The following is an 18,174-nucleotide window of genomic DNA, read 5'->3' as shown; positions in this document are numbered from 1 at the left end:
CTTTCTGGTATTACTTTCAGTATTTTATGTATTTGTTATGGTAGTTTTGGTATCTTTTTAGTAATTGTATCTATTAGTATTAGTATCTATGTAGTATTCTTCTGCTTTATTTTGATCATATTTTTCTTGTATTATTGTTAGTATTTTCTGGTATTTCTAGTATTTTTCTAGTATTACATTTAGCATTATTTTGGTATTATATTTAGTATTTTGTAGTATATTTTCTAGCATTCTTCTCGTATTATTTTTAGTATTTTTCAGTATATTTTCTAGCACTCTTCTCGTATTATTTTTAGTATTTTCTAGCATTATTTCTAGTATTTTTCTAGTATTATATCTACTATTTTTTAGTATCATATCATATTTTCTGATATTCTCCAAAATATTTTCTATCTTTATTTTTTAGTATTTTTCTGATATTATTTCGTGCACTCCTACGAGTGGGCAGCAGAGACCCATTACGACTTCCCAATAACTCGCTCTCATCTAACCCAAATTTAATTTCAGCCCAAAACGAAGCATCCGCAGCAGAAGAAGCAGCAACAGCAGCATCTGGTGGATGGTGGATGGCGGTGGTGCCTCAAATGAATCTGCAACTCGTTTGAATTGGAAAGTGTTGCCAATTTGCCCGACGATACCGACGACTGCGATGAGGACTTTAATTGTGCGCTTTATTAGCGCAATTTATGCCCCGACTTGGCTCAATGCTCCCACAGCGACGCCGGCTCCGGCTCCAACGGCTCGTGCTGCTCCATTCAGCAGCTCCAGAGCTCCGGCTCCGGCTCCAGCTCCAGCATCGCTTAGAGTTTGATTATTATTTTCAGTGATTGCAATTTTATCTTATTTACGGCAATTACGCTCTAAATTCAATTGTTACGAAATTATGATGATTTATTTCTGTCTGTGTCTCTGTCTGTGTTTGAGTGTAGCTGTGAAACTTTTCAATCGACCCATGCGACAGCCGCATAGAAAGTAGAACAGGGCACGAGAGTGAGAAAAAGCAAACCAAACAATGGCACAAGGCAATGACAAACCCCACCTCCCACACACGAGTACCCATCAAGGCAAGCCGAAAATGAAAACGGAAAAAAACAGCAACAACAGCTGTACAAAAGCCAAGTGATAAAAATTGAACTAAGGCTTCAAATGGTACCCTGTAAATGTGAGGTGGTCGGGGATTCAATTTGATGGAAGAAAGACTTTCAACACTTCATTCTACTGATGGTCTTTGATCCAGGGATGGACCTTCGTGAAAGCTTCGAAAGCTTTGAACTCAAACCTCATACAATTCCAGTGTTAGTAAATCTTTCTAAGTATTGGTTAAGGCTGTTGAGTGTTTACCACGTCTTCGTATCAGTGTTTCCCAATGGAATTTCCATCTTTAAAGATTTTTGTGAATCACTTATTTATTTCTGTATATAATATCCACTTAATGGGTACTTTTTGATCGACTACTGCCTTTTATACATATTTTTTTGTTTAGGCAAAAAAAATCACATGACAATTGCAACTGCGAAATCATAATATTATTTGACTTAATTTACAAATAAATAAAAAATAAATTGAAGCATATATTATACGCTTTGGCCTGCCCAATCTTGTGCCACTTCCCAGAGGGGTCTCCCCTACAATGTGTGAAATTTCACAGAGTAACAGAGGGACAGAGGGACAGAGACGGTGGCAGGGGCAGGGTCCTACCAGTCTACAGTTTCGTTGGTTAGCAAATAAAAGTCCAACTTTCGTTGGACTTCAAGGGCAAAAGGTGGCTATATGGTGGTTCTATACTATATTATCTGTTACGACAGCTATGGCAAATGGATTTGCATTTGCATTTGAAACAAATAACAAAAGGCCATAACCGAGCAAACTGTGCAAATGAGTCAGAAATGAGTACTCTTGAATGGAAATCGAATGCCAAAACAACCAAAACAGCTGATTGCTGATAAGAATTCTCGGAAGAGCATTTGGCATAATATATTTGTATAATTATAGTAAAACAGATGGTGGCAGAGATCGATTTCTGACTGATAGGAATAATATTTTCTAAGGGTTTGAACATCGAATTAGTAAAGCATAAGCTTAGGGGGTTTTAAAGCATTTCCCTTATGTAATTGTATTAAGCTTTTTAATAATTTAATTCTTAAATAATTTAATTCTTAAATTATTTTATTCTTAAATAAGCATCAAACGATTACAGGGCCGGACTTAAGTGTTGGCTTTTCAGAGAGCTTAAGAGCTTTTCCAACGCGATTTTCAAAAGAAAAATAAATTTATCTCTAAAATTAATCCAATTTCTATAAGATTTACCAATTTTACAATAAAAACGTGACGTTACTTCAATTTTTTTAAATTGTTAGCCTTATATTTAACCGACTTAAAGAACTCTTTAAAATAAATATAATAAAATATAATTTTTAGGAAATATATTTGTTTAAAATATGAAATTTATTGAGACCCTCGACATGTTGGTAAAATATTAATTTAAAAGGTTTTCTTTAAGGGTTTTTGAGGATGATTATTACAAGGTTTTGTTGCATCTCGACCATGCATATAGTGATGTTATGATCCTTCTTTTAGACTTTTAATGATAATATTATAAATACTATTAAAGCAAAGAATTATGTCTTAAAATATAGGGAATGTGTTAAAAGTCTTTTAACGTGTTTTATTAAACCATAATTCTCTGGTTTATTCAGTCATAGTCAGGTCAAAGGAAATAAATTTAAATAAATGAGTTTAGGGCTTAGGAAAAGTCTTCTGCAATGGTTACAACACAACCCTTATATATATCAAAGCTTTGCCAATGCCCAAACATTTTCAATTAGTTTTGCTCTCATTTTCCTCAACTTTGTTCGTATTTTTTTTTTTCGATAAAGCAATTAGCCATGTAAAGTGGAAAACAAAAGTCGAGGCAGAAACAAGAGAGAAAAAAAGGAAAGGCAACCATTTTGGTGGAGAACTTAATTAACAGACGGAATGCTCGTGTGCCCGGGGGACCGGGGGCTTGGGTCTTTGAAGCCAGTCTTCAATTTTTGTATGAATCAAGCTTTGAATAGAGTCCCGCCCTGACCAAATCGCTTTGGTGACAAATTTCACCGCTATACAAAAGAAATATTTAAACAAACAAAACAACAAATGGCTGAAAACGCGAATGAAAACGCAGTCAAAAACAATTAAAAATGCCAACAGAGCAATGCAAAAGTCAAACAAAAACGTCGGACACGGACAGGCAGTAAAAAAGATTGTTTAAATATAGGCAACAATGTGTGTGTGTACACCGACGAACAGATACAGATACACAGAGACAGATACAGAACGAGTTGAATAACAATAATTGCTATATGGCCCACAGACTGAACTAAGGGAGTAGAACCGAACGGAACATGCGAGAAGGGTACCCCAGTCCAAGTACAAGAAGATGTGCCCCTCATGCACACGCCATGCATTTTGTTTAAGCAATCCTCGGGCTTTCGCTTGTGCTCCTCGAACCGAGCATCGATGCGAGGCCTCATGTAACCCAATAAAACTTTGAAAATTACAATTAAATATTAATAAAAATAAATGGATTTGTAACTACAGCAAAACACACTCTTTTTTCTTTCCAACTTATATTCCTTTTGGATCGATAAGCTTTATTCCAAGGAAAACCCTCGCGTCTGCTTGTCGTCTGTTTTATACAGAAATCTACAACAAAAATACCACAAATATGCACTCTATTAAGCCCGCATGGATATGCCTGCAGTTGAGTTCCCATCAGAACCAGACAACCAGCAGCTCCACCTCCAGCTCCAGATCCATCTCGTGTGCTTCGAACCGAGTCAAGACCGTGCATAATCAATGCGAGTTGCCAGAGCAATCCAAGAGAACTCTAGGGAAAGACAGGCGACTAGACCATAATAACAGTCTTTTTTTGGATCACTAAACGGAGTCCCACCATCTCCGAGAGCGGGCAACGACAACAACAACGACAAACAAATGATTGTGTTGTAACAATTAAAAATTAACCAGTAGTTAGTTGTTGCTTAATTAACAAGATAAACACAGCGGAGGCCACCGCTGGTAGGAGGCAGGAGGCAGGAGGCAACGTTGTCGTGGTCATTCCATAGCTTGTCTGTATAATTAGCCAAGTGAATGCAAAAGAAGGTTAACACGAGCGGGAGAGCGAGAGACAGGCAATCAGTGACAAAGAGAGGGAGAGAAGAGGGTGGTTTAAGTACAGTGCAAAAAATAACATCATGCAGGCAGGCGCTCCCCCTCCTGGAATGGGTCAAATTATTTCTGTTGGGTAAGGTTATTACTGGGATGCGGGTGCTACACGTACCCAGATACTCGTGTGTGGATTCGAGGTGGTTGAACTCACAATTTGAACCCTTCAGTTCAATGGAAAGAATGATTTATATGGGCTTGAATTTTACATTAAATATTATGTATTGGAAAAGGTAATACAATTTTGAAAAGGCCATAAATATTAATGGAATAAATGAGAATACACATGAAAAGTGGTTGATGGATTTTGCTTTAGTGTGGGGTTCCAATATGTGTCATTCGCTGCACAAATTTCCCATAAGAGAAAGGAACTTCTAGCCTTCGAAGTAGTTCGAAAATACACCTAATTTTGTTTTTAAACGGTATATTGGTTCCTGAAAAAACCGTGTAAAAACAAAATTAGGTGTACTGACTTTTTTTTAGAGTTCATAAAAAATACTAAAACTTAGGAAAGTTCTTTTAGCAAAATATTAGTACATAATGGAATTTTTAATTTAAATCCCTTTGAGATCTCTCTTTTTTCTTTCACCAAAAGACAAGAAATTTATATTTTAAAACTAAAAAAACAACCAACTTAAAAATAAAATAAAAAAGAAAATGGAATAGAATGGAAATCCACTTAAAATTTCTCATTTTTCTCCCCCACAGAGAAATTGAATTTTTGTTAATTTAAAAAAAAAAATAGTTAAAATAGATGGAATGGAATTTGTATACCTTTATTTTAAGATAATTTAATACAAAATTTTGGGTTTTTTTTTTAAGTTTTTAAAAGAGTTTTTAGATGATATTTCGGATGGGGTTTTGGATGATGTTTTGGATGATGTTTTGGATGATGTTTTTGGATGATGTTTTGGATGATGTTTTGGATGATATTTTTTAGGGGTTTTTAGATGTCTAAAGAATCCTTTATATTGGAATTCTTTATATTGACATAAATAGAATTTAAAGATTTCCCTTTAAAGATTTGGTTTAAAATTTCGTATGTACCAAGGTAATCCCTCTGTTTTTCTTTCCCCCAAAGCCAGACCCAAGTATGACTAACTTCCAAACTTCTTAAGCGGCCATCCAACAATCAGGAAAGTAAGTTTCGGTCGAAATAAATAAACCTCTTAGTCAGGGAGAATCGAAAAAGAAAAATCGCCTCCCAAGAGCCGAAATCCGATTTAAAGTGACTCGGACTTCCGGCCAGCATGGAAACGATTGATATGGCAAGAATTCAATCTATCAAAACCACAGATGGACTGGGAAGATACGCACCATTTATCTAGTTAAATCTCATTGAAAGCGGGTCTCGGCGAGAATGTTGAAGCCGCACTGTGGCATGCCACTGCTGATTCTGATGGTTGATTAATCCAAAATGAAGGCGTATCTTTTTTTGGTGTGTCTCTGATATGTCACAAAAACACACACACAAAGATAAAAATTTAGGTATCTTTTTTTTAATTTCTTTTTTCTCCTTTTTGATCTTCTGTTGTATAAGAAATTTCACTTTTTTTTGCGTTTTGTGGGGGGTTTCGTAATCTACGTAACTTTCAACTTAATAGAGTGGCAAAACGATTTTTGTATATATTTAATTTAGTATGCAAAACGAGAGCACAGATACGGCTGGCACTCTGTCTCGCTCTCTCGCGAAAATGTAGAACGCGATCGAAGCGCGTCTTTGTCACAGATGCACACACGCACGCACACAAATACAGATACAGATGCAGACACGCATACGCACGCGCTGGGGCCTGTGATTCAAATTACGCAGAATCTTCTCTCTCTCTTCTGAGACACACGTGTCGCACCGAATGTATCTCGCAGATACACCACTGCAGTATCTAGACAAAAATTAACAACAATGCGTTATCGCGTTGAACGCGGCCCCAAATCGGATCGAGATCGGGGATTTTTGTATTAAATATTTTTTTTGCAAAAACAAAAACTAACGTAATTTTTGTTGAATTTCGAAAAAAAATACAACACTACTTTTTCTGTTTGTTGTTTATTGTTGGCCGCGGCCCGAGTTAGTTATGGGGCGGCAAGGCCGTGTTTTCAAAAGAGCTCCCGTTCGAATGTTGCTCGGCCACAAGTTGCTGGAAAACTACTCATGTTGCCGAGAGAAACACACAAAAGAAGGTGTGGGCAGCAGGCAAAACGCTCCAGCAAATTGCAACGCATGCAAGCAAGAGCTCACCCCGTTTCTCAACATGCTGTGAATCATGGTGTAGAGAGCGATCGCGTGATAGCAACATTTCCCATACCTTATCATAGCCCCCTAACAAATCCATATTCCAAAGAAAGTAAAGATGAAGCTTGTTTTGTATACTGAGTACAAATTGAAATATTTCTAATAATATTGAAATACTGAAGTAATGATTTTCACTGCTCAGCAACAAAACGCAAACTTGAGCAGGGCGCACTCTCATTTGAGCTGCCAGCTGTGCGGCGCTGAATATCCAAGAGAGCGTAAGCCAGCGAGAGAGGGAAATTCGAGTGAAATTCTCGCTAACTGCTAGCCCTGGCAACTAGCGCTGGACTCTGGCCATGACTCATGAGTGGAACAGAGACAAAAGAAACTTTTGAGTGGTATGAAACAGAAGTGAACTTCCAACAAATACTTTTTTTTCTGAAAAAAAAGCATTTGTTAAAACTTATTTATTTTACAAAAATATTTTTGCTATTTGCTGTGTTTAATTTTCATTTTGAGTGTTTGTTTAATCAGCGAGCTGAATAAAGAGTTTCCAGCTGGAGAGAGCGAAAGAGAGCTAGCCGTCTAAGAGAGTGAGAGAGCTAAGAGCTTTGTCTTGTTGGGTGATTGGGGATCATATCATAAGACCTTCATGCAATGCTTACACTTAGCTCCTGGTCTTCTTATTGTTTATATACGCACTTTGTTTGTTCAATGCATTTAATTTGTAGGTAAACATTTGCACCTTTCGGGCGCCCGCTTAGATGCAATCAATTACAGATAATTAGTAGGAGCCCTCGGCGTAGTGCCCAAGAAAGCAGAAATAAAGAAATCAAACGTAGGCAGCCGCGTAATGTGTGGCAAAGGTTAATGCACTGGCACACGGAGAACCAGAAAAGATAGCCATAGCAACTGGGTACAGGGGTGGCTCGATAAGAACAAACAACAAACCTCAGATTTGAGAGAGGAAACTATTGGCTACAAAAGGTACAAAGAACCCAATTTGTACAATATTTAATACAATTCCACTAATATTTTATCCCAGCTCCATCGTCTTATTCTTCTTTTTGAGCGTCTACTGTGCCTCATTAGTTTTTATTATGGTGTTGATGTTGCAGTTCCATATGGAGGCAGACAAGACATCAGCCATCGCCATCTTCCATCAGAGCCATGGACAAGTACAGCAAAGACTCGGACCAAACAAGACAACGCTCGAGTGACCCACTGTCCACTGGCAACGGCCTTTCTTATCTCTCTCACTCGCACTCTTGGCTTAATTACACGCAAAGGCGAGCAGAAAAAGAAGGAGACCGAGAGAGACACACACTCGCACACGAGAGACGAGACTCCTCCACTTGAGTGCGAGTGGGACACATGAAGGGCACAAAAACAGAACGGTTGCCATGGCTTTACCGCAAAAGGTTTAATCAATGACCCGTTCGCTCGCGCTCTTGCTCTCTTGCTCTCTCTCTTAAGGGTGTGTGTGAACCCCTACTTGAGTCTCGCATTTTGTTGTTTATTTATGGAAAATTGATAAGACAATCATCGTACGCTTAAGCCCTTGGTTTTATTGCCTATTATTCATTTCCATATACATTTTAATTGCCTTGCCCTGTCATGGCTACCCATACCACCACAAAGACTAGACCTCACAGCAAACAATCCTTGCACAGACATATCATATGCATGTTTTTATCGTATCTATGGACACACTTTAACGATCTGCATATCTCTGGTGTACACACTGAAACCATAAAATGTGTGAAGAAATGCTTTTACTGTGATTATTTAAAGGCAAACAAATTTTTGCAAAGGATAAAAAAATACAGTGCTACAGTGAAGACTCTGCTTGGGGACAGGTACCAGAAATTGTGCAATTCCGAGAATTTCGCATTTCCGTGATGATGACACAGTATCGTAAGAATATTAGACCCTTGAAAAGAGCTGCTTCATCATTAAAAAAAACTTCTTTAGAAAAAGATACAGTCCCATCAAAGCGTATAAATAGTAGCACATTATTGATTCTTTTGGAACGATCCAAAACGAGGTCTAGCTTCGATCCCCTAGATACCCCAATTATGATCAGAATTACAGCTTGCATTCAGCTATCTTTCCTGCATGTTAGCCTTCGGTTCGGCTAACACGTCGCGCGTAATGCGGCAGTGCCGCTCGGTCCTTCTGCTGGTGTCACACGGGCCACTTGACGGTGCAGTAATGGCATCGCCTCTTAAAAGATACAGCCGTTGCTTGCCAACGTCCAAGAAATTTCCAGAGTAACACAGATTTATCTCCAAACTCCTCTGAAGGAGCCGTCAGACGGTTGCCTGCAGACCTCTTCTTCTACCATAATTAATTCTTGCTTTTTTTTGATAATAGCTTAAGTTAGAAGTAAGTTAGTCTAGCCAGATACGGATTTTTGATTCCGTTGGTGAATAAACAATTGAAATAGAAATCTGTAAAAATCTAAGGCATCTGCAGTTTTGAAGATTCGGAAAATCTGTTAATGTGGAGTCATAAAGAATAATCCTAGCCACTTGATTGCAAAGAGCTCATTATTATAGCCGGAAAGCACGAAAAACTTTAAGCTCAAATGTCCCTTGGCTGTTTGAACACCTGGCTTTTCGAACACTACGAATGCTGGAGCCACGGGCTCTTGAATGAAGTCTTATCGGATACATATAGAGAAACTGAGTACGGAGTATTGAAGTGCACACTATGGACCCTTTTATAACTTTCCAAAATGAGATCTATGTAGCTTGGACCCCATAGATTGCACCATCATCCCCTAAAAGTCCGCGCCTACATTCAATACCGAATAACCGGGAGATATATGTAGATTTCCTACTCTGATCTGTTTTTACAGAAGGAGGATACACAACTCCCTATGATATTCAACTCAAATCTGCGTGAGCGAGCAAAGCGCGTGAGCCGAGGAACGAAGCGGGTGCTTACCTCTTAGTACCTTACAAATAATTGTAGTAATAATCTCAACTGGGATTGCTTTGCCATTACATTGAATAATAAACTATATTTAAAGTAAATGCCATAGAATCTCAGCTCGTTTGGCGAGTGTTCCCTGTCGTGACTGGGAGGAAAGTGCCTGTCATCACCGTTTAAGGTTTTGCACCTCAATAATTAATTAAAGTCAAGTGTGTTTGTGTGCGTTTCAGGTTATCAGATGATAGCCGGTGTACAGACTAGTTCTAGTAGTAGAGCAGCTTATCATTTATACCGACGAATGTGTGTGTTCGGAGAGCATTCCCATGGAATGCTGACAGTATAAAAACATTTCTAATAAACCGGCCTCGATTCAGTTCGAAAGCGTTAGCGGAACGCAAAGTATTCAACGGTTCTCCCACACACAATAAAATCTCAAAGGTAGAGAGAGTTTAATTATATTTAAATGTATCTGAAGCATATAATTTGTATATAGAGATTTATAATAGCTTCCATTTGTTTGTCAATCAAAAAAACAATGTAGAATCCGTTTGGAAATGGAAAAATACAAAGCAATTGTGAATACATATTCCCTTATCAATTATTCCAGATGTCCTACAAAGTAGAAGCACTGCCCGACTCGTATGCCGGCCTGGGCGAGGGTCCCCACTGGGATGTGGACCGCCAGAGTCTGTACTACGTGGACCTGGAGGTGGGCGTCATCCATCGCTACGACTTCAAGCAGAACAAGGTGTACAAGGCCCAGATCGAGGGCGAGGCGTTCGCCTCCTTCATTCTGCCCATCGCGAACAGGCCGCAGGAGTTTGCGGTCGGCTGCAACCGGCGCTGTGTCGTCGTCCAGTGGGATGGCGTTGCCACCGTGGCCAAGGTCCTGCGCGTCCTGTTCGAGGTGCAGCCTGGCTTGGAGGACAATCGCATCAACGATGCCAAGACTGATCCTAGGGGACGCTTTGTGGGCGGCACCATGTGCTGCTCGGGCGACATCTTCACGCAGTGGAAGGGCGAGCTCTACAACTGGCAGGCTGGCGGCCAGGTCACCAAGATCCGCGGCGAGGTGGGCATCTCCAATGGCCTGGCCTGGGACGTGAAGGCCAAGAAGTTCTACTTCATTGACACCAACACGCACGAGGTCGTGGCCTACGACTACAATGTGGACACCGGTGCGGTGGCCAATCCCAAGGTGGTCTTCGATCTCAGGAAGATCCGACCCAATACACCGCTCTATCCCGATGGCATGACCATCGACACCGAGGGCAACATCTATGTGGCCACCTTCAATGGTGGTTCCGTCTTCAAGGTGAATCCAAGGTGAGTCTTTGCCCAGAAATAACCAGAGATTCCAGATAATTCATTCCGTATTCCCCCCAGCTCTGGTAAGATCCTGCTGGAGATCAAAATCCCCACCACGCAGATCACCTCAGTGGCCTTTGGGGGCCCACAGCTGGACATTCTGTATGTGACGACGGCCAACAAGTTCGATCAGCCCGTTCCCGCTGGCACCACCTACAAGGTGACCGGCCTCAATGCCAAGGGCCTGCCCGGTGTCCCCTTGAAGATCTAGATTAGATTATACATATATTATATATATATATAAAACGAATTCAATTAAATGTGGTAGATTTTTGATAAACGGACAACAGTGATAAAGAGGAACCCATTCAGCAGGGGTTCTTCCCTTAGAAGCAAGGTGTTCAAGGAGCCAAAGAGCTTTGCTTCGTGTGGACTAAAGAAGGAACTAATTTTAATATATTTCTTGAAGTTTCTGATGATTTGACAGGGGATTCCACTGAGGAATCAACTGTGGAAAGTGGAAATCAATTTATTTCTATAAAACTTTAGCCTTATTTATTTTTCAGAACTTTTAACTTTTAATGATACGGTCGAGGTTCCACAACGCAAATCTTAAGGGGAGTTCGTTATATGGAAAATTCGTAGTATAGAAATCATTTTTGCATCAGGTTTTATACAAAACTTCGTTCTATGGAAGGAAGTTCGTAATAGGGAAGTTCGACTGTACATAGCTAATTATTTTACACACGACTGTATTTAGGCGCTTGACAAAAAGCTGTTTGCTACCGAAGCTCGGGCCCGAGACTGCAAAAACAAACTTCAAGCAAAGGGTGCGATCAGGTCGTAATCAGGATGTGTGATTTTTAAGCGTAAAATATGAATGTTATATTTTTTTTTAAGGATTGATTTGGAAAATCATTTCAAAAACAATTTTTTTTTTTCATATATGCAGCGAAAATTATATACAAATTTTTTTCTAAAGGGTCCTTATGTGCGTGTCTTTTTTCCACCATAACTAAAAAAAATCGAGCCCCTGCGCTGATTTAGTTTTTTATTAAGATTAAACTCTGATCACAGATATTTGTTTGGTCACAGAAATCACTGTTTTCAAAGACCCTTAACCCCTGTAAATGCTCAAAATAAAACAAATCAAAATCCTATAAATATATAAACAATTTTGAGGCCAAAATTCATGTAGTACTATCGCCCCAAAAAGGTAGATAAGTGAGAACCACTTCAGACACCAAAAGCATATATTTTTTGTGGTGAAATTGATCTATAGGTAGGTGGAGCACGCCCTTGGCGCCATTTTTGTAGGACAAATTGTTTTGAGAGAGAGAGAGAGTTATGGGCATTTATTGGAGCACTCTTAAAGCAATATGTAGTACCATTACTATTACTTAATTGGCCAGCACAGATACCAAGATGGTCTAGAGGGGGCTCGTACTTCAAAGTTTTTTTCTTGGGCGGCTTCTAATCTAAGGCAATCATCAGATTGTTGATGTATATATTTTTTACTATATTTACAGACATAAAGTCGAATAAAAGTTATCTTTTTAGTCGTAGCTTCAATCCCTGAAAATGGTATGCATATATTTACCGATTCAATGGTAAAATATAGGGTCCCCAAAGCAAATATTTGTTCTACTTTATCTAATCACAAAATTCAGCCTTTAAGCTCTTCGATAACACAACGTTTTAATAATAGAAACAGGGATTAAAGAGTTATTAGTTAGATATTTAATTTCGATATAGAGAGCATAGAAACCAGGAGTCGCGGCACAAGTATCGCGACACCCAGTACTCCCTTTCTATATATCGAAAATTGCTATGCTCTAGCATTCGAAAGCCAGGTGTTCAAGCAGCCAAAAAAGACAGATGTTCTGCCAATTGTTTTGGTTCATTCTTGTCATAATAATGATCCGATCGCCTTGTGATTCTGCAATTAAGTATATATGACCTTTCCTTATGAATATTCTACGTTATGGCCATTTTACGGTGCGAAAATCGAACGCTGGGTATCGCTAGGTACTTGCGTTAGATTCCCCTTCCTATCCCAGACATTTAAGCTTCTTCTTTCCGTTCTTTTCACGCACTTGCGGATGTCAGAATGGCTCAAAATCCTTGGCATGGGAAGCACCACCGAAGGGATTGGCCTTCCATTTGGTGCCCAAATGAGCCGTCTTGTAGTCCAGACCTCTTGGATTTTCCCTTGAGCTTTCGACTATCTTTAAAGACCTTTTTCTTAAACATAGCCAAGTGTCCTCAATATCTTTCCCCATGACTGTACATCTACACTGATCTCATAAACCCCCGGGGAACACAAAAAAATCCAAATGGTTCTGATAAATGTTACAATTAATGATTGTTGAATGCAAAGGGGATTAAATAGTAAATTCCAATTAAATCTTTATTTCTGGAGTAGAAAACAAAAAAATGAAACATGGTAATTTGTCAAACAAATATTCCCTTTTTTTTATCAAATGCGAAATAATGAATTTTTTATAATATTAAATCGCAGAATGCCCACAAATCGAAATTGATTTAGCCCCAATAAATAATAAACCCATGTATACTCGAATTTGTGGCAATTGAAAGAGGGCAAAGGATGGGATTGTTAAGTGAAATGTAAACATCTGAGGAGGTCCCCCCCCCCCCCCCTCCCTCCCCAAGCAGCTACGCAATCAAAAGTATTTCCAAAGAAAGGGAGGGGGCACCCGAAGATGGGAAGATCGTTGGCACACAATTGTTTGCGCTGCACCCAAAACAACTGTCTCCACAAAATATATATGTATATGGGTAATAAAAGATACATTTATTCAGATACAGATACAGTATCCATATGCGCATTGTTTGACGACACGAGAGAACGCCACACACAGATACCCAGCCATAGATACAGATACATATGGCAGCAATAAACATAAAGAAAGACGAGAGCTGGGGTCTGGGGTTTGGGGTCTGGTGGGATTCTCTGAGAAGCGCTTCGCTCCGTGGAACCTGCCACTTAAACCGCAATCAGAAACAAAATTGATTTAAATTTTGAAAATGTAAACAACACCCCGACCCCCCCTCTCCACTCCCCTTCTATGACATGTGTGGCAGGGGGCGGGGGCAGCGCAATTGTGTAACAACAACAAAGGCAAAGGCAAAGGCAATCCAGTGCCAGTTCAGGGCCAGGGATACATGCAGTACAGTGCGTATCGGAAGTGTAAGAACACAAGCGAAAAGGGTCAGAGTTTGGAAAACAGAAAAAAATCGCAATAAATAAAATAAAATTAAAAAATATGTAGTATACATATGTACATATAATAATAATTTAAACTTTGGAAGGCAGAAAAATTTTAATAAATAAAATATATTAAAAAAAATATAATATATAATAATACATTTACATATAATATTAATATAAAACAAGGGGGAACGTTGTGAGTTGCTGCGGAGACCGCAACTCTACAGTTATACCCGATACTTAGTCAGTATGGCTCTCCTCCGGCAGACGCCGCTAATATTAAACGACACGACAAAGAGTGCGTGCGAGAGAGACAGAAAATCAGTCTGAGCGTGACGTCGGGCGCTGCGTAGCCAGTGCAAATTGATTTGTTTCTATTGGCTATAAAAATTATCTGATCTAAACCAGATTCATCAATCTGATAGATATGGTCGTTATCTATGATTCTTCGTTTTTAGTTTTCTCGAATGTGCAATATTGTGGATGCAACAGATTTTCGTCCTTTGTGTGGGCGGAAGGGGGTGGGGTGAAATTTTGAGATACACGTTTTATAGTAAGATCTAACAGGAGTGCGGATACCAAATTTGGTTACTCTAGCCTTAATAGTCTCTGAGATTTTTGAATATCCCCAGATTTTCGTCCTTTGCGGGGGCGGAAGCGGGTGTGGCGAAATTTTGAAACAAACTCGTCTCGGTCCGATATATTAGGAGTGTGGATACCAAATTTGGTTGCTCTAGCTTTTGTAGTCTCTGAGATCTAGGCGCTAATGTTTTACTCTAAGCAAAGCCGCCTATGCTACGTGTGTGTTAGAGAGAGACAGGGCGAGAAAAAATGAAATTGTTTTCTTGATGCTGGCTATAATAATAATACGATCCAATTCAGATTCCGCAGTCTTAAAGATATGGTCATTCTCTACAATTCTACGTTTTTGGTTTTCTCATATCTTTAAAATTGTGGATGCCACAGATTTTCGTCCTTTGTGGGGGCGGAAGTGGGCGGGGCGAAGTTTTGAAATATTTTTGTAGCAGTGACATATCACAGAAGTCTGGGTCCAAAACATCGTTGCTCTAGCTCTTATAGTCTTTGAGCACTAGGCGCTGAAGGGGACGGACAGACGGACAGACGGACAGACGGACGGACGGACAGACAGACAGGGCTCAATCGACTCGGCTATTGATGCTGATCAAGAATATATATACTTTATGGGGTCGGAAACGATTCCTTCTGGACGTTAACACATCCACTTTTACCACAAATCTTTATAAGTTTCTACCGATTTTCTATCGATTTTTTTTATCGATTTTCCATCAAACAAATATTTTATTTTGTTGAAGAAAATCGTACTACCGATTTTCCATTAGGGATATTGATGAACAATTCTTTATAGACTGGGAAAAAGTCACTTATAGTATTAGATCCTCCACCAAAAAACGCATCAATGAATAACAGATATATAGACACATAGAATCTCAAAAATCTTAAAATATAAAAACCTTTTTATTGCTTAGAAGAATAAAATTCTTGGTTATACTTCGAATATAATTTTTTTCCCCCTTCCCTAAAATACGCTTCTGACAGAACTGCCTTATGTTTTCCACACGCACTGTACGGCCATAGGAAATGTCGCCCACGAACATTCCATATCACACATCGAATGGGGAATGTGTGCTGCATGCTGCATGCATCCAGTGGATGCCACACCCACTAAGGGGCAACTCTTTCGTTTGGGGGCCCCCACGCTAGAAAGCGTGGTAGAAAGTGTCAAACGATCTGATCGTTAAAAATATGAAAAGAAAGCCACGATAATAAAAATCAAATAAAAAGTAGCTTAAAAAGCAGATTAATTCTGGTTTTAATTGAATTAATAAAGTTATACGAATTATGAATTATATAAGGGGAAAAAAGGTGTTTCGGGGGGGGAAACAAATTTTATTTTTATACAGAAAATATGCCAGAAGAAAACTAAAGAGTTTAAAGAATTCCAGGAGAGAATTTTTGTATATTTTGTATAATTAAATTCCATTATTCTCACCGCATATTTCTCTAAATAAAATAGAATATTGAATTAAATCTAAGGATCCTTACAAAAAAAATTACTTTAACAAGGAGACGCACTTTTGGTCTACATTTTCGTTAATATTTCGAATGATATTTTCAATTTTCAAAACAAAATTAATTTTTTTCGATAAATGAAACAATTTTCTATAGGATTGGCTAATTTCTTTAAGCGTGACTTTCTTGCATAATTTTGTACAATTTTTTAAACGAAAAATGGTCTAAAATTTCGTCGTAGAAATATATAACACTGAAATTTCTAGAAAATTATATAAAAATCGTACCCACATAGTCCCCCAAAAATATATCCCCACCTTAAATAAATCATTATCAAAATGGCTTCAGTTTTAGCAAAACAAATCTCTCCCTCTTTTGCAGCAACTACCAGAAAAAACCAAATTGCCGAAAAGAAAACCAAAAACCACTAAAATACCGCACATTTTTTTGTTTGAGCTTTTTAGGGGGGCTTTTGTTGTCTGCTAATGAAGCTTATGAGCAGCGCACACGTCGCGACTCACTGGGCTGCAACAACAACCACAGGCACAAGTGAAGCGTTGCAGTAGAGGGGAAGGGGGACACAGACAGAGAGAGAGAGGAGTAGTATGGAGAGAAGGAACCGCAAGCACAACAAAAGGAGAGCGCTTTTGCCCAGTCAATGGCTGCACCTGTAACCACCAAAGCATATGGCCCCTCCCTCCCACTCCCACCCACTCTTGTGGTTCTGCCTCTCTCTCTCTCTGCGTACGAGACAAAGCACAGTTAGGCTGGGCTTTGGCGGTTGGTTCATTAATGTCTGACACGTTTGAGCGATCACCAAAACAACGTAAGCCATTCCCTTGTTGCTTTTGTTGTATATACTATGATTAACATTAAAAACGCATCTGATTCTGCAAACAGCCAGAAACAGAGACAGAGAGAGAGAGAGGGAGAGAGCGAAGCCAAGCAGAACTATAGATTAATGTAGAATTATAAATGCATAAATGGCACGAACCCCAACAGCCATCCAAAAAAAAACCTGCAACGGAAGCGATCAATTACGTAAAACGGAGAACGCAAAGAGAGCCAGAGAGCTGCTGTTCTCTCTCTTTCTCTCCGCGGGAGAGATAGGACACTTACCTTTTGAATGAAGGCAGCCGCCTCCCGGGCCACACCCACACCGTCCGCCGAGCTGGCGTGCGTCGACGGTGACGTTGCGTAGACGAAGAGGGGCAGGGAATTGAAATTACGTAAAAATCCCACACTGTTAGACTCCGGTTTGTCCTTAAAGCGGCGGCAGAACAGCAGCTGTTTGTTGCAGGCAGCGGCCGAGGCCAGCAGAGGCAGCAGCGTTGGCGTTGGCGGGGGCAATTTGGGGTCTTTTTCTGCTTCTGCTGATACAGTTGATTCTTCTGCTCCTCTTATGGGTATTGTCGTTGTTGTTGTAGCGGTAGATTCTTCCGTCTTTGTCGCCTTGGACGCCATTGACGTATCGCTATGATGTTCTGCTGTTGTTTTAGTTGTTGTTGTTGTTGTTGCTGTTGGCATGACTACGCGTACTATAAAACGGTACTTGCACTCTTTTGGACGTGGACGTGGGCGTGGGCGTACAGCTGCAGGCGTCCTTTCTTGTTGTTGTACTTTGTTGTTGTTGGTTGTCTTAGGGCGGCAGCGGCGGCATCATCCTCAAGCTGCCGCATGTTGCACAAACACACACACGAACGCACACAAAGCGAATGCACTTTAATTATCTACACGAAATATCGCACAAAGATCCACCAGACACGGGGGCCAGCAGCAGCAGCACGCACATTTTTTTTGCACAAAAAGAAGAGTGGAATGGAGAATAGAATATGTATATTTATGTGTGGAAATGCACGAAAAAGGTCGTCTCTCGCAAACGAAGCCGAAAGCAGAGCGACAGAGATGGTAGGAGAGTGTGTGTGAAAGGGAGATAGTGTGCGAACGACAGAACGAAGGCAGTGCAAAAATAGGCCTGGCATTCGGTATGTAGACTCTTTGTGGTGGCCCAACGTTAGTTAACCGGATTGGGTCCTTATATATGCGTTAGTTACCGTCGAATTACTTGATTAAAAATCACTTTTTGTTTAAAATATTTTGCAGACCGTCACAGTGTGACCAAAGTTGATCAGCCCAGCGAAACACCGACAAAAATACCAGGAAAACGCGAGCCCCATCGATACATCGATAACACAAAATACAG

At 39.7% G+C, this 18,174-nt stretch overlaps 2 protein-coding genes across 5 annotated transcripts in view; one reads left to right on the top strand and one right to left on the bottom strand.

Moving 5' to 3' along the window:
* LOC108154926 (cell wall protein AWA1) overlaps positions 1 to 18,162 on the bottom strand; it is a 69,468-nt gene extending 51,306 nt beyond the window's left edge. Inside the window, exons 1-2 of one of the 4 annotated variants that reach the window (XM_017285386.2) lie at positions 18,026 to 18,161; positions 17,091 to 17,701 (exon numbers count right to left, since the gene is read on the bottom strand). In XM_017285386.2, coding sequence (XP_017140875.2) covers positions 17,091 to 17,498 — 408 coding nt within the window. In that variant the 5' untranslated portion in view covers positions 17,499 to 17,701; positions 18,026 to 18,161. Of the gene's footprint in view, positions 1 to 5,523; positions 6,321 to 17,090 lie in introns of those variants that run through there. The other 3 variants (XM_017285388.2, XM_033389101.1, XM_017285387.2) reach the window with 3 other exon arrangements.
* On the top strand, positions 9,709 to 11,031 carry LOC108154927 (regucalcin). The gene is made up of 3 exons (XM_017285389.2): positions 9,709 to 9,817; positions 9,987 to 10,705; positions 10,766 to 11,031. The coding sequence occupies exons 2-3, from the start codon at positions 9,987 to 9,989 to the stop codon at positions 10,956 to 10,958; spliced, it is 912 nt and encodes a 303-aa protein (XP_017140878.2). The 5' UTR covers positions 9,709 to 9,817; the 3' UTR covers positions 10,959 to 11,031.
* Positions 18,163 to 18,174: the final 12 nt, after the last annotated feature.

This window comes from Drosophila miranda, chromosome 2, assembly GCF_003369915.1.
Source record: "Drosophila miranda strain MSH22 chromosome 2, D.miranda_PacBio2.1, whole genome shotgun sequence".
NCBI lineage: Eukaryota > Metazoa > Arthropoda > Insecta > Diptera > Drosophilidae > Drosophila > Drosophila miranda.
Note: the sequence above shows the minus strand (reverse complement) of the source record. Positions and strands in the feature narration are given on the sequence as shown.